General features: G+C 44.0%; 1 protein-coding gene and 1 long non-coding RNA gene across 10 annotated transcripts in view; one reads left to right on the top strand and one right to left on the bottom strand.

The window, feature by feature from the left end:
* Positions 1 to 3,961: 3,961 nt before the first annotated feature.
* On the top strand, positions 3,962 to 6,846 carry LOC135450777 (uncharacterized). Its single transcript, XR_010441158.1, has 3 exons — positions 3,962 to 4,154; positions 6,337 to 6,423; positions 6,533 to 6,846. It is a non-coding gene; the product is annotated as an uncharacterized LOC135450777 (long non-coding RNA).
* A 5,638-nt stretch (positions 6,847 to 12,484) lies between these two features.
* Positions 12,485 to 15,732, bottom strand: part of ELAVL4 (ELAV like RNA binding protein 4) — an 80,169-nt gene continuing 76,921 nt past the window's right edge. For all 9 annotated transcript variants that reach the window (XM_064720528.1, XM_064720524.1, XM_064720523.1 and 6 more), the window contains exon 7: positions 12,485 to 15,248. In XM_064720528.1, the coding sequence (XP_064576598.1) occupies positions 14,921 to 15,248 (328 nt within the window). In that variant the 3' untranslated portion in view covers positions 12,485 to 14,920. The remainder of the gene's footprint in view (positions 15,249 to 15,732) is intronic.

Below are 15,732 nucleotides of genomic sequence, written 5' to 3'. Positions count from 1 at the left end.
GGAGAGGAAGCCCAGCAAGGTCCAGCCATGTGCACAGCGCTCTCTGGAGCAGCAATGGTGGCTGGTGCAGGGCCCAGCTGAGGTGACTCCATTCGATCAGTGCCCCTCATCTTCCAGCTCCAGGGCCTCTTGACCCCACAGGGCACCCCAGGTGTTGTTAGGAGGGGTTATATCCCAGCTGGAGGTGCCTGAATTGAGCTCACGGGTGTAACAGGGATGTATTTGTTACTCTGTACAGCAGGATCTCCAGGAAGCCAATGCTGGCAGCAAGGCTGAGCCTGAGCCTGGGTCTTCACAGGGGCAACAAAACCCACAGGGACAGACATAAAGGCCTTGGAACCAATCCACTCTCAGGGGAAGGGATGTAAATGTACATTGAGGCTTTTCACAAGGGGGAATGGCTTTAAACTGGTAGAGGCAGGTATAGATTTGCTGTTAGGAAGGAATTGCTCCCTGTGGGGTGGGCAGGCCCTGGCACAGGCTGCCCAGAGGAGCTGTGGCTGTGCCGTCCATGAAGTGTCCAAGGCCATGAAGGCTGTGGCTCTGAGCACCCTGGGACAGTGGAAGGGGGTGATTTCTAAGGTCCCTTCCAACCCAAAGGATTCTGTGAGTTTATGACTTTGTGAAATACCACAGGCCTGTTCCAAAGGCCTTCAGAAACCCCGCTCCAGCCTCCAGGCCGGGGTCTCTCCTGCTGCCAGGCAGCCACTGAGTTTCAAGGCTGAACTGGCTCCAGGACATCACCACTGTGCATTTTTTTTTTGCCTCCCTAGGGCCTGAACACTATAGGGGTTTGCTCCCCTTGAAGCCTCAGTCAAACCAAATACTGAGCTACTTTGCTGCCTGTGTGTCAAGGATAAGAAAGCTGAAAAACCATCAGAGCAGCCCCCTGGATATCTTCCTGCCCCTGAGCATTCCTGGAGAGCATTCCTGCCTGTTAACATCCCCTGGCAGCCAGGTCCCTCGGGGACAGCCCCCCTGGCCTGGATTTGCCCTGTCCCTTTGAGATGAGCCTGGCAGCCCTTGGAGGGGACACTCCAGGGTGACTCTGCAGAGCGTGGGTGTGCCCTGGGGCAGAGCCCAGGCAGGGTGATCCCCGAGGATGAGGACAGAAATGGAGCACAGAGCATCATCTGTTTTAATGGATCCTTCTGCTGCTGCTGAATAACTCCCCAGTTTGGATTACTTTTACTGCAGGCACGATTAGTTAGCAATTGACAGGGCAGGGGGTATCAGTGGGGAGTCTGCAGCTAGCTAAGAATATGAGCCAAACAAACATTATTTTCCAGCTTATTGGGAGAAATGCCTGCAGAGAGCAGAAAGTTTGTCCCTCACTGTTTTCCTGGGTAGGGGTGCAGTCTTGAAAGTGATGAGACAAACACTTGAGGATGGCTGATAGCACTGGAGTGCAGAAAAAACAAGGAAATGATACTGGATCCCAAGGTGTAGGGAAAAAAAAACACCTGCAAAAGGCAGCTCAATATGAGAGGAAAAGCTTCCTGAAACCACGTGAAGTCACTAAAACAAGTCTCTGAAATGCTTCAGCACAAATGGTTCTCACCTCCTTCCACCTGAAAGAACCAGGCATGTTTACAACATGTTTCTTCAGTGTTTGTCTTTGAATAATGAAATATTTCTGAAAATACACTGGTCAGTGAAGTTAAGGCACTAAGAGTGAATCAGTTGTGTTTGCATCAGGAAAGCAGGCTGGAATAGCCTGTACCACTGAAGCCATCTGTAGCTCCCACATCGATTTTCCTCTCTGCGGCACCGAACATACAGAATCAGCAGGTGCCTTTGAGTGCTCTCTCAGCCACATGGAGAAAATAGATAAAAGCCCTCTGGGCCTCCTGTGTGTCTGTGTGCAACCTCACCTGTGTGACACCTGGCTGTGCCCAGCACAGAAATAAGCAGAGGCAGGCTTGGCAGCCTGCTGAATCCGCATGTTTGTGCTGGAGAAGGCGCTGCCAGGGAGCAGTGACCTGCCTCTCTGCAGCGATGATGTGCAGAGTCCCAACAGGAGCAGCCTTGTCGTGTGCCAAGAACCTCTGAGACAGAGGAGGCTGTGCCCAATTTGGTAGAAATAAAGCTCAACCTCCTCCTTCTGTTGTTTCCAGTTCTTGTGGAAACTGCTTCCCCTGATCCACTGCAAAATGCTATTTTGTTGTTTTCACTTTTCAAATTTCACAACTACAGTTGTGGCCTTTTCAAGAGAAAAAGCCTTTTTAAATGTGTCTGAGGGCATGGCAGCTTCTTCACTGCCCCTAATGTTCCATTCACCTGCCCCTGCCTTGCCCAGGCAATGGCATAGTGCAGCTCCTGGCACATTCAGTGCCTGGAAAACCCACTGGCTCCATTTTCTCAATGGCTGAGCACTGGCAGTTCCTGTGTCCTTCCTTTAATTAGGCACTCTAAAAACTGAGAACACCATCAAACAAGGTGAGGTCCCACTATTACTAACTAGCAAGCGACTGTATATTTAGATACTAAGAAAAATCCAAGTAAAAACCCGCGAGCTTAAGATCAGAGACAAAAAAAAAAAACCCTTTTATCTTTCTGAGCTCATTTGAGCTCTCAAGTCAGGGAATGAGCCCACTTCCCAAGACCTCAGAGCCAGAGCTTCTGTAACCTCTGCATTCAGCACTGCTGCCACTGGTCACAGCACAAGCAGCAGAGACCTTGGCACTCACGATCTGCCCACCCTGCAGTGCAAGGGTTCCCCTAGAAATTTGCTTTTTTTTGTGCACCCAGGACACAGCACCAAACCCATGGGAACCCAGGGTGCCTGCAGAGCAGCAGGTGCCCCCTCTTTGCCAGGTGTTTGCTGTGCTGGTTGGTGTGGGGAGCAGGGCAGCACTGAGCCCTGTGTCCTGCAGAAAGCCACAAATGCCAGAGGAGGATGATGAAGCATGAATTCAAAGGTTAGGCTATTTTTTGCCCCTAAGCTCTAAAGGAGGGAATCACTACCTTCTGAGATGGATAGTGTCATTAATCAGGCACTGAGAGCTCAGTCCCTTGTAGGAAGCCAAATCATCTGGACTTTTATCTCCCTAGCCCTGCACAGAAGGCAAATCCAGGCCTGCTAGTGCTTGGGAAGGGGGGTGGGGAAGATGTTATTAGGAGAAAAATTTTTGAAGCATAAACAAAATTTCAGCGAAAGGTTGTTCCCGCCATGACACGATTATAAATGAGATGATCAGCCAGAGAGAACACTTTTTTTTTTGTGGCTTTAGCAAAATTCTGTTTCTGTTCTAATGGTAGGAGTAAAATATTTAAAGGGAGAAGGAGAGGACTCCTTTAAAAATTCCAGATATTTTAATTAATGCCAATAGCATTAAAATATTATGGCTTGAGATTCTTATGAAAAGTCTCTTTTATTCATTAAATTTTCCAGACCAAACATAATTAGAATTCTTAACATTCATGATCTCTCAGCATTGGCTTCCAGAATTAATGGTCTGAGTAATTTCTTACAGCAGATGAACTGAGTTTCAAAATAAATATATTGCAGTAATAAACATCAGCTTTCTGTAAAGGAAGGATGTGCCAATCAAAGACAACTCTCAAGAAAGGAGAGTTGTCCTGGCAGCCTCCATTTTCTCTCTCCTGTATTTCCATATTCAAAGGGCATAATGAAGGATTGTATTCCTGGAGTAAAAATTCAGGGAGTCCACGAACAGAAGCCCCCTGCACCACTTGTGTGTGGTTTTGGTGTCACAGGACTGGGTGCAGGAGAGGCTGGTGCCCAGGATGGCTTTGGGAGCACAGGTGAGTCAGGGATGCTTTCCCACAGGTGCCTGCTTTGTTTGCAGCGGATTTGGGAGGGCTGTGGGAATGCAGCTGGGCACGGGAGTCTGTCCCCATTCAGCTGCCTGGATGGACCTGCCAAAAGCTCAGTGGGCCTGGGAAGGGAGTTTAACCCAGCCTTTTGCATGGGGCTGCTAAATGTTTGCTGCTCATTTTGGCACCTGATTTCCAGAGTGTGGAGCACTTCCAGCTGCAGCTCCTGCTGGTGGGCTGTGAACCCAGGAGCTGTAAAAGCTGCTGCTTCCCAGCGGGCACAGTGGGATCTCACAGCACTTCCTGGCAGCCTCCTGATGCTGAGACACAGGATCCTGGATGCCATTCCCTGCCCTGGAAAGCCAGCAGCTCTGGTGGGTGCAAATCACTCTGCCTGCTCCCTTCCATCTCCTCCTTGTTCCAGTTCTGCCTTTTCTCCTCCCATTTCTTTGCCTTTGGGATGGGGCTACTCCCTTATGCACAAGCTGGAGGGCAAGATGAGCCCAGCAGAAGAGGATCCTCAAAGCTTTTAGGATTCTCAATGAAAGAAAAGTGTTTGCTGAAGAAGTCAGGTTGGAATTTTTCCAAATGCTTTCACTTGGCCACACTTGCATAGATTTTCATGGCAGTAACAAAAAGGCACATCCTTAATACAAAGGTCACAGATCGACTGAATTTCTACTCCCCTATCCAAACTGTGAGGCCTCGTGGTGCATCTTAAAGAAGAGGATGTCAGTTCTTTTTCTCTTTTACAATTACAAAACAGTGCATTGTTCCCTGGCCTTGCCCTTGGGAATAGCTATATTGTTTTGGCTGAAGCTTTCCAAAAAAATTCAGCCTGCGGCAGATGCCCAGGATGGAAAAATGACAAGTTACTGGTCAAAATATGACAGTTATAAGCAGCTGAAAATAGAGTCTTGTAATTGGAAATGTCAGAGAGTCTTGACAGTAGGCAGTGCTACCAGCCCTCCAACCCTGGGACCTTTGCTCAGGGCTTCATGTGTAGGTAGAGGCAGCGTGTGCACCCCCCAGTAGTCTTGGTGATATTATAAGTGGCACAAAAAGCAGTAGCAAAGTTTTCTGGGTGTCAAAGCATGGCATGAACGGCGTTCCTGATGCTGGCAGCTTTGCTGTCTGTTTGGTCAGAAGCTGGAGAGCTGCTGTGCCAGCTTTGCACAACCCCACTGCTGTCTCCTGCCTCTGGGGCCAGGGGTGGCACCCCAGCTTCCCTGATGCTGTGCTTTGAGAGCAGAGCTGGGTTCCCTGGCATTTGAGCTGCTGAACTGAAGGCTTCTGGGGTAATTTTGCAGGGAGGGAGGGCAGGTCTGTGTGCCCCAGCCCCTGTGAGCAGACATCCTGCCCCCAGCACCCTTGTGTGGTGTGTGTGGAGTATTGGACCTGTCTGAAGTTTCCAGTCAGTTCTTGGTGTGTGTGCAGAGACTGGGCTTGATTCTCACAGCTTTCCAACTTCAGCCACCCATTAGGCTTTAGGAAGCCATTTGACTTCTGTGAAGTTTAGAAGGCTCCAGCCAGAGCTTGCACTTGAACCAGCCTGCCTTTCAGACACCTTCCCAGGAGGGAAATTCACCTTTCCCTGGTGCAGGGGCAAACAGCCAGCCCTGTAGTCAGTCACAGCAGTTTCATTAGGTTTTATATTTAACTTCCCCTCAGCACCTGGGACCAGAAGGAGTGTGTTAGTGTCTTGGAGCTGGAACACTACATTGAATTACCTTGTTGGTTTATCTGGTCATAATAGCAAGAGAGATCCCAGTGCTCCAGTTAAGAGTCTGTCAGCATTTCCATTATAAAACCTTTAGTCTCAAGAGGTTTTAACTTAGCTTTAAAAATCTGTTCCATTGCACAAACTTGGTTTATAACATGGCAAAGAGCAGTATTTTATCTCTTAATATTGAAAATACACACAGAGTCAGTTCATATTGAGATATATATGTGTGTAGCCAAAAATACACTGGGTTTAGGCGGTGATCAACCTGATTGGTGTCTTCTCTGCTTTTTAATTCAGCTGACATGATATTATTGCTCTGGCTATTTTAATAGATAAGGTACTGTGGTTTCACAATCTCTTCCATTACTGGCACACAACTCTGCTAATATATGTTAATATGATTATTCACAAGTGCAGCAGAGTCACACTGGAGGAAGCATAAGAGGTTTGGCACAAAGGGCGCTTGCCCTCCTTTTCCTTTTATTCCAGACACTCATTCAAGGACACTTAACTTACCCTCTGAAAAAGCAAAGCAAAAGCCTCGACCAGCTGCCTGGCAGTAAAGATTTGGCAAATGTGTTTCTTTAAACAAAAAGTTTCTTGATTTCCTAGCAGAAAGCAGCTGGGGCAGGGTCCTTCAGAGGAGCACTGGCCGTTTGTCTCACCTGAAGATCCAACCAAAGGATAATGTCTTTGGAGGGGAGGGTTTGAACTCCAAGACAAAAAGCACCATTCCCATCTGACATGGCCAGACAGCAGGGCTGCTGCACATGGTCCCTGTAGGGCTCAGTGAATTGTTTCCAAAGGTTTTTTTTTTTCCTTTTTTCCAGACACAGGCTGGCACAGAAAGGAAGCTCCTTCTCCCAAAGCCCCCAGCCGTCCTGAGAGCAGGTGAAGCTTACTGGACCCTGGGCAGGGTAAGCCTTGCAAGGAGTATCAAATAAAACATATCCCCTAGACATTTATCTTTTTTACTTCTGGACAAATTGCTCTTTATGTGTTAAGGACAATTTTTTTTTTCCCCAGCCTCTCTGACTTCTGAAAGCCCAAGGCAAGGCAGCTCATGCCCAGGAGACCCATAAGTGCTCCCATTTTCCTGGTGTGGTTGCACTGGTGCTACAGCTTGGCTACTTTTGCTTTCCATCCCCACCCCTATCACACATCCCTCACTTCTTCCTGCCCTTCCCTTGGTGGGGCTGCTGAATTTCAGACAGGGTTTGCTCGAGCTGGGATACACCTGCACTGCTGCCTCTGGCTGTGCTTCCAGGTGGAGCCAGGATTTTCTTGCTCCCAGCTTTCCTCTCTCTTCTCCTGAGCTCCACTTCCCTTTTGCCACTTGGCGTCGGATCCTCTTCTCACACACTCCCATCCCTTTGACATGGCTATTTTTTCAGGCCTGAAATGTTTAAGATTCTATTTCTCATAAAAAAAAATGCTGGCAAAGGGCCGCACAGGTCTGCAGACCAGCTGATAGGGATTAATCCCAGTGCCAGGCTGCCAGTTTCCCATGGATAGCCCGGGCTGGGCAGGCAGGGCTGCAAGCCCATGATTCAGCAACTTCGCCTGATTAATCAAGTCACTTGATTTTTTATGCATGCGAGTGTGCCCAAGGCAGCTGCGATAAGTCGGCTTCCAGGCAGAGTGTTAGCAGTGCTGGGGATGTCAAAGGGTTGCTGATATTGATATAAATATATAGAGAGGCGTAGTATTCTGATTAGGTTGTGGTTTTAAATAGTCCTCGGCAGCATTCGTTCCGTCGATAGGATCCTTTCCGCGAATTTCCCTGCGCCTCGCACCTCTGATGCTGCAGTTCTTAATTATGGATACACTTTATCTGAGTTAAACATGTAGCAGGCCCCTCAGCATAAATTATACTCGGGGTGTGTGTACTGAGAGCACTTCCCAGGTGTGTGAGAGGATAAGTGTGTGTTAAAGCAGCACATGCATCTCAGAAAAGGTTTAGGAAATCTTTTCATTTTCAAAAAAACCCCACAACTCTGCTAAAATCCCTGAGAACACCAATCCAGAGCAATTTTTGTGGAAATGTGACTTAGTCTCAGATGGTTCTGCCAGGTGTAAATAAATGAAAAGCAGCGTGCTAAAAGAATATGTGAGGGAAAATCAGAGAATGAAGGTTTGGCTCCAGGGGAGTCAAAGGGATGCAGATATTTGTGTTTGTCAGAATTTTTTTCATGGCAGCAGTAATTGTTGATGTTTATTTTTCCTCACTTCAGTGGAACAGTGTTTGTTAATAAATCTAATAATAAAACATCCACAACAATTGCCAGATTTGCCAATATTTTTTTTTCTTCAATAAACTGAGTATGAAAAAAAAAGGAATTTTGTGTTCTGTTTTGTTTTGTTTTTCCTCTCTGCAAGAATAGAAGACCTGGGGTAAAGTCATGGGACGTGTAAGGAGCACCTCCAAGAGTGACTTTTCCTGGCCAGGAGAGCTCAAATACAGTTTACACAACTTGCATTGTGAGCTGCAACATTTATTGCAAATGCACCAATATAAAAAAACAAAACAAAACCCCAACCCTGCTAGAACTGACTCACAGATGGACAAATTTGTTATTGTTTTCATGATCTTTTGCAATGTGTTTGCAGGTTTCCACAGCCTTGTTTAAATTCAAGGCAAGGACCTTTTTGCACCAACTTTGCAGGATTTAATTTGTGAGTTGTACATTTAATTCTCCACAGCAGATGGTGATGTGTGGGTGTACTGCTGTATATTTGCAACAGATTCCTTATCTTACAAAATTAATTGTCTCATGTGCTGATTTAAAATCAGAATTGTATTGTTCGTAAAAAGCTAATTCTTGCATATCATTTTGCTGGGACCTGTGCAATTCCAACAAAATGCAAGGAAGAAAAGCCCTTAGTGCTGCTTTAAACAAATGGATTGTGGCAACTCTAGTCAGTCCTGATGTTCAGACTGAGGAGGTAATGACTGTGTGTGTTTAAAAGTCACTAAATAAAATTAAGCATTTTGGGACTGCCAGGTTGCCTCAGTGTTGCTTGGGAAGGTTTCTGGGGCAGTTCAGCCACACTCAGTGGCACACACAGTGATACCCCAGCACAGCCAAGGCTCCAAACTCAACCCTTTTCCTTTGGCAGGGATTTTTTTTGTAGATAATTGCTCTTCCAATAGCATTGCTTATATTAATTTTCAGAGTTTAGGGGATTTTTGTTTCCTCTAATTTGATAAACTTTTGTGTCATTATGAAACACCCGTGCCCTGGCCATGCAGCATCCCAGGCTCCCTGCCTGGTTTTGGAGGAGAAAGAGAACTTGGAGCATTTCAGGGGAGGTCAGGCACTCAGCAGCCCCATGGCACCATGTGCTTGGGTGGCACCAAAAATGTGGCTTTGTCGGGGACAGGGTCACACTGGTGGCCTTGGAAAGGGCCTGAATGGCTGTGGTGTTAAGCAGGTGTTCAGGATGGACAAAATAAGGCCAGAGGTGGTGGTTCACCTGCTCCTCCTCCTGCGTGAGGGCTACTGGGCCACTGCGATGGCTGATCAGAAATGGAATTTAGGGAATTTGGTTATTTTCAGTGATGCAGTGGGCACTGTGGGCCTGCAGGGAGAGTCCCAGTGTGGGGGACCCTGTGCCGTGGGGTGGATTGACAGAGAAGTAAATCCTGTGTCATCTGTCCTTCAGACTCCAGAGCAAGGCTGGGCTCACCCCAAGGATGCCCCAGTGAGAGGATGAGGATGTCACACCTGACAGGGGCCTGGGGGTCTCAGCAGCATGAGGCTGGTGGCTGGGCTGGAGGGCTTGGGGACAAGACATGTGGTTCTGGTGACAAAAACAAGCTTCTGGGCCTGTTGGCAAAGCAATGCTCCCCTTAGCACATGGGTTTGCTTGCTCTCTGGGACAGGGAATATGAACCTGCTGCAGATTTTGCTTTCCTGCAAGCAGCAGTAGCTGGGTCTTGCTTGCTGGCAGCTCCAAACCCCAGCGATGTGAGACAGGAGGCTTATTGTGGAATGAACAGAATAGAGGGTTTAGGATTTTATTTTTTGCTACTGCACAAGGAAAAATTTGCAGCTTGGTAATATTTAAACTCTCAGTGAAATTTTAGATGAAATATTTTAAAATATGCTGGACTGGCATTTAAAAATATCAGTGATACCTTAGGAGTGTGGCAAGCAAAACTTCCAACTGTGTCTGAAAAGCAGCTGTTGCGTGTGTGTGTGTATCCATCCTCCCAGTTATTTCTACTGTGAGTAGAAAGAGTATTTCGGAAAATGGCCAATCTGGAAGAACCAGTCTGATTTCTTGTCTTTAACTGTGGGTGAGCTAAATCAGGGTGCCTTTGTATGAGCCCTCCTTTGGGCACTTTTCTTCTTACAGCCCTTTCTAATGCTCAGCTCTGGGAAGATTTACAGGAGCAGGCTTTTTAAAACACAGGTGTTGTGTTTATGGGAAGTAGAAACAATTCAAGCTTGGTGACTTCAGAGTTTCTGTTTTGATCACCCTGGTGCCATACTGCATGCGATCCCACTGGAATTCCTCGAGCACACCGGTGGCACACAGTGTTTCTGGGAGAGGCCTCAGCAGTGCCTCTTGCAGCAGCACCACCACTCCCCAGGCACTGAAGGTACCCCAAAGCACCTGGGATGCAGGCACTGTGCCGAGCATGGGGCTGCACTGCAGCAATGCCCAGCGCAGCATCCCACAGGATTTGTGTGTGTGTGTGGCTGGTGCCTTGTGTTTCCCTCCTGCAGCAGCCCCTGTTTGTGCCCAAGTGATGTGTCCCCTGTGAGCTGCTGAGGCTCAGCTGGAGTGGCTCCATCCCATCTCCTGGGATTAGGAAGTCAGGTATCTTTAGAAGAGAGACACTGTATTATTCTGAGATGTCAGAGCTTTTGTGAAGTTATGCTGGATTTGATCTCCTTTCACTTTGCTCTGTACGCACAATGAATTACTCCTGTGCAGGGAGCTCAGCCTGCAAGATCTCCGGGGCAGGGAGCAAATCTTTGCTGTCACCACATTCTGACCTCATCCCTCTGTAGCCATGTCAGTGAGATGTGCAAGGTAACCTTGCCTGGCTTCTGGTGATGGAGAAAGGCTTCCCTGAACAGCCCTGGGTGTGCCTCTCCCCTCAGTGACCCTGAGGCTGATCCAAGTACCCAGACCCCCCTACCCACCCTTCCCACTGGAAAGGAGCACCAGAGTGCTCGTGTGTTTGGCTGCTGCAAGCCCAGGGGCACCAGGAAAGCTGAATGGCCTCAGTGTGGATTTAAGGGTGGCTCCCTGCTCCCCTGGAGCTGTCAGCTGCTATTTCCCAACACATGCTCCTCTCTCAGCGCGCTCCAAGCCCAGCTCCGTGTCTAAGGTAAGCTGAAGTGGAACACAAAGTGAATGCACTTGAAACACCCTCCCCCAGGTGGTTTTCCATTTATGCAGCAGGCTCACTAATTGCAGAAAGAGTGATTACCCTTTCAAGAAGGAAATATAAACCTTGATTACTTTGAATGTGCGTTAGTGAAATGTGGTTCTGATCCCAGCTGGGCAGAAACTGTGGTTCAGTAAAACTTTCTGAAAATGCTCCCATAGGAGCAGCACAGGGAACCAGTCTGAGACTGTTTTTATCCTGTTCCCATTTGTGATACCCCCAAAAGGGGACTGAACTTTGCATCCCAGATCCCTAAAGGTAGCAGAGTCCTTTCTCTCATGTTACTGGTGTGCTCCAGCTCACAGGAGCTCACCAAGCTGCTGAATGGAGAAACAGGTTCTGTGGGAGAGGTAAAGACAAGGAGCCAACCCTTCAGTGGAAGTGTGGAGCTAATCAAAACTGGCCCCAGTGCCAGCTGTGTTCTGTCTTAAGAGCATCCAGACCATACAGTGGTTTTGGTCTCACTACTTTCTGAAGAAAGGACTGCAGAAAAATTAGGTGACAACCCTAACAAATGCTACAAAGCAGATAGAGCCATAGTAAATAGTGCTGGTTATAAAATATCACTTTCTTAAATGGAAAGTGAAGTTTTTTTTTTTTTTTAATGGGCTGATGCATGTTGTAAGGTGTGTATATATATATGTATATGATCAAAATATGTGTATATACATATATAGGTAGATGGAAGGATGATGTTTTTCAGAGCCAAGTCTTTAAAAAGACCAAATTAACCAGTTCTGCTTTTTCCTATGGCGTGGTGAGGTGGATTTAAGGATGAATTGAGCAAGCTCTAAATTTAAGAACAAACTCATTCTGTGGCTTGAAATTAATTATTATAACCAACATGGTAACTTAATCTCACAAAAACACGAGTTTATTAATAGGTGAAGGAGCTGAAGAACCACACAGTCCATCCAGCCCTCTGATAGAGTTTCCTAATCTCAGTTACGAAATTCAATGCTGCAGTTTTACAAGGTACATATTCTCAATTAGTGAATGTTACAGAACATAAACATGAAGTGAATATTTGTATTAATGAGATTCAAACAAGTCAACTGAAAGAAGTATCAACTCTAGTTATAACACATGGTGAAAAGAATCAAATTTGGAATGTGATCATATATACTGTTGTACATCAGACAATATGTACACTGTTTCATATTGCATGACATTCATAGCATATTCATAGAAAAGTCAAACTAAATGATGGCTTAAAAACTGTTATCACTGAAATTTGCTCACTATGATTTAAAGTGTTGATATTGACTGAGTTAATATTTTCATTGTGTAAAAATACTGTATATAGTAGAAACCCTTCAGCATCTTCCACATTCAAATAAATGAAAGTTACAGTTTGGTATTTGGTGTTCAACATCTTAAATTAAACGGCCGATTCTTTCTGGCCCTCGGAAGGAAAAACAAATCATGAATATGCTCAATCTGGTTTGACTAGAACGTTTCTCTCTTGAAGACCTTGCTTCTGGAATCAGAGACTAAACCTGGACCTCGGCTGAGGTGCAGCTGGGAACACTAAAACATCTGAACACACTTAAAAAGGTGGAAAGTCCATAGCCATTCTACACACTTTCATTTATTGTCTGGACAATTAAAGTACAAATAATTCAAACACAACAAGGTTATGAAAAAAACATTTACAATACTTTCCCTCAGAAATGATCTAAACTAGCAAGGTTAACATGAAGTCATTCATTATAACTAAAGTATACAACTGCCTGGTCCTAAGAAAGATTTTTTAAATTATTATTATTATTCAGATAGTAAAACACATCGTAGAGAAAAGATTCTGACATGCCTTCCCCACTAATGCTTAGCAAATGCATCAAAACTTTCCCAGCAAACTGCGCTCATTCATAGCAGATGATGTATAAAGGTTTCCCTGAACATTGAATGAGTGTTCCTTTAAACTAAAATCTAACATTGTTAAAGTAAAAAACTGATAAAATTATGATGCAGCCTTTGCTTTTAGTTATTTGTCTACTACAAAAGTTTGCCTCTTCAGTGTGAAAAAACAATACTTAGTCTACATGCAGTTAGTGGGTATAGCATGGAAAAAATGCACAAAATAAGCACAAGTTATAAATAACCATAACGTTTTATTACCATTAAGACTAAACTTGTATTGAAAAGATTTTATATAACAAGACAAGAAAAGCAATAGCAAATTTAACTATCAACTAGATTATGCATAGCGAGTAACTGTTTCTAGTACTCAGGGAAGAGCATGACCCTTTTTTGTTTTAAATATATAACCGTACAAAGCACAAACATACTAAAATGATCAGTGCACTGGACATGGGAGAGCACCCCCTCAGTCATTTTGTTCCCTTAGCTCTGTTTTCCCCAATCTGAATTACATTAAAATAAAGACCCAGTTGTTTTCTTTTCTACTGTGCAGTAAGAAAAAATATTCACAACAAACATGACAATATATCAAACAATATTTCTACACAAGTTACCTTGATACCTCTGTCACTTAAGTATCATAAGAAAACATTTTAAGACATATACAAACAAAACTAGCAAAGTGTTACAACTTATAATAAATTAACCAAAAGAAAAAATAACTTTATATATATATATATTTATATTATATATACACATACACACACAACAAAATGACACAATAATATGCTTCTTCCCATAGTTTAAGTAAACAAATAAGTAGACTAGCCAAACTAGCTATATTTGATTTTGGCCATATGCATCACATCGGCAATTAAATAAATAAGTGTTTCAAGCAACATAAACAGTGTTCCAAATGTGCCAACACAGCCCAATTATATTAGCTTGGGCTATAAAGTGAATTTGAAAATTCTTAACAAATTTAAAGCAAATGTATTTTTTTCTAAACACATTACATTTAACTATGATACTAAGATATGTAAATAATTTTGTAGCACCTACTGCTCAAACCAAGGAAGTTTTTGATCAAAAAATTAATTTTTTTAACTTTTGTTCTGCTGATATCCCATACTGATGACTTAAAGAAAAACCGTCTTGCAACTCATCTCCTTGCTTTTGGGTTTTGACTGTGGGTAACTGCGTGCCTGGGAAGAACACTCTCCCGTACTGTATTTAATATTTTTATTACATGCTATGAAAAGATACGAAGATCATCTGTTTGTAGCCCATCCTTCAAAAAACAATCTACTAATCCAGTTTAAAACACACATCTTGATCTCTAAAAAGTTACCAGTGCAGTATGAACATGACAAAGTTGTCAATTTCCCCTAAATTAGCCAGTCAAAATATTTTTTCTCAAATCCAGATTCTCTTGTAAAAATTCTTTATATTTTATAAAAATAGATTTTTCTTGAAACCCATTTTCAGCAAAGAGACCACCTCTTTGGCAACATTGTTAATGTTATTTAAATTGTTATGTCATCAGGTATCCCCCGTTACCCCATTCCCTAACAGAAGACTGTTTAGTTCACATGATACAAAAGAAAAAAGGAAAAATAAAAAAAGTTGCAAAATTATGTTCTTCTTTTTGCAATTTTTATTGTTCCTCTTTAATTTGTGTGGGGGGTTTACCAATCTGATTCAATCAATGTTTTGAAAAAACAGAAAAGAAAACAAAAATCTTTTTTTTTTTCTCGCTTTAATCCCATTAGTTCGTAAAAATTGTTTTTTGTTTTATTATTTTTTCAAATGAGTGAATGGTCATCTTAAAAAGACCCACCTTCAAGGAAGGTAGTAAAACTAGCTGGCCGGGTAAAAATCCCTGCACATTGTTATCTATGTATATTATATTCAACAACGACAGCTATGAAAGAACATTCAATGCATCAAAGGTTTTTTTTTTTTTCTAAGCATTATAAAATCCTTTCCTGTTCCTCACAGGATATCCAATGTTTTAATACTTAGGCAACACTGGCTTATAAAGTCCATGGTTGAATATAAGCCTTGAAGAGTTTTTTTTTTTGTTTTGTTTTGTTCGTATATATATTTATATATATATATTTTAGTAAGTAAGGATATGAAATTCAGGATTTGTGGGTTTTATTGGTTTTAAAGGAAACTTGCAATACTCTGTCTCCTAAACGGTATCCATTAAGGCTGGCAATGGCCATGGCAGCTTCGTCGTAGTTGGTCATGGTGACAAAGCCAAATCCCTTGCACTTGTTGGTGTTGAAATCGCGGATCACCTTGACATTATTGACCGCTCCAAAGGGACCAAACAACTGCCACAGCACGCTCTCATCCGAGTCGGGGGACAAGTTGTAGACGAAGATGCACCATCCAGTCCCGGTGTGACCAGGGATATTCATTCCCACAAGGCTCGTCATACCATCAATTGTGATCGGAGAAAACCTACCGAGCAAAAAGAGGGGTCTATTCTAAATATATCTCTTGGCACGAGCTATAGGGCTCCAAGACTTTAAAGTAAATAAGCCAATGGTACTGAAGGTTCTGGATCCTGTCCCTGGAAGATGACCACAGAGCCACCCTTGCTCTCTAACTCCTGCTGAAGCGGAGGGGAGCTGTGCTAAATAAATGAAATCGCCAAATCTGGGCATAAATGCATCTCCCTCTGAGGATAAGCCCTGCTTAGATGTGTACAAAGACCTCAGAAAAGAAATGCTTGAGGACAATCTGAGTCAGAGAGGGCCTGCACACACTGTGATAAACAACAGCTCGTGTAAAAAAAGAGCCTGTAGAAATTTGCCACTTATTTCCAGCACTGATATAAGTTTCAGGACAACAGAAATCTAATGCTTCCTCTCCTACTAGTCTGCAGCGAAAAAACCCAAGCAAACTTCAAGACCTATTTTAAAGATTAGTAAGAAATGCCTTT

Source organism: Zonotrichia leucophrys, chromosome 8 (genome assembly GCF_028769735.1).
Source record: "Zonotrichia leucophrys gambelii isolate GWCS_2022_RI chromosome 8, RI_Zleu_2.0, whole genome shotgun sequence".
In the NCBI taxonomy this organism is placed as follows: Eukaryota; Metazoa; Chordata; class Aves; order Passeriformes; family Passerellidae; genus Zonotrichia; species Zonotrichia leucophrys.
Note: the sequence above shows the minus strand (reverse complement) of the source record. Positions and strands in the feature narration are given on the sequence as shown.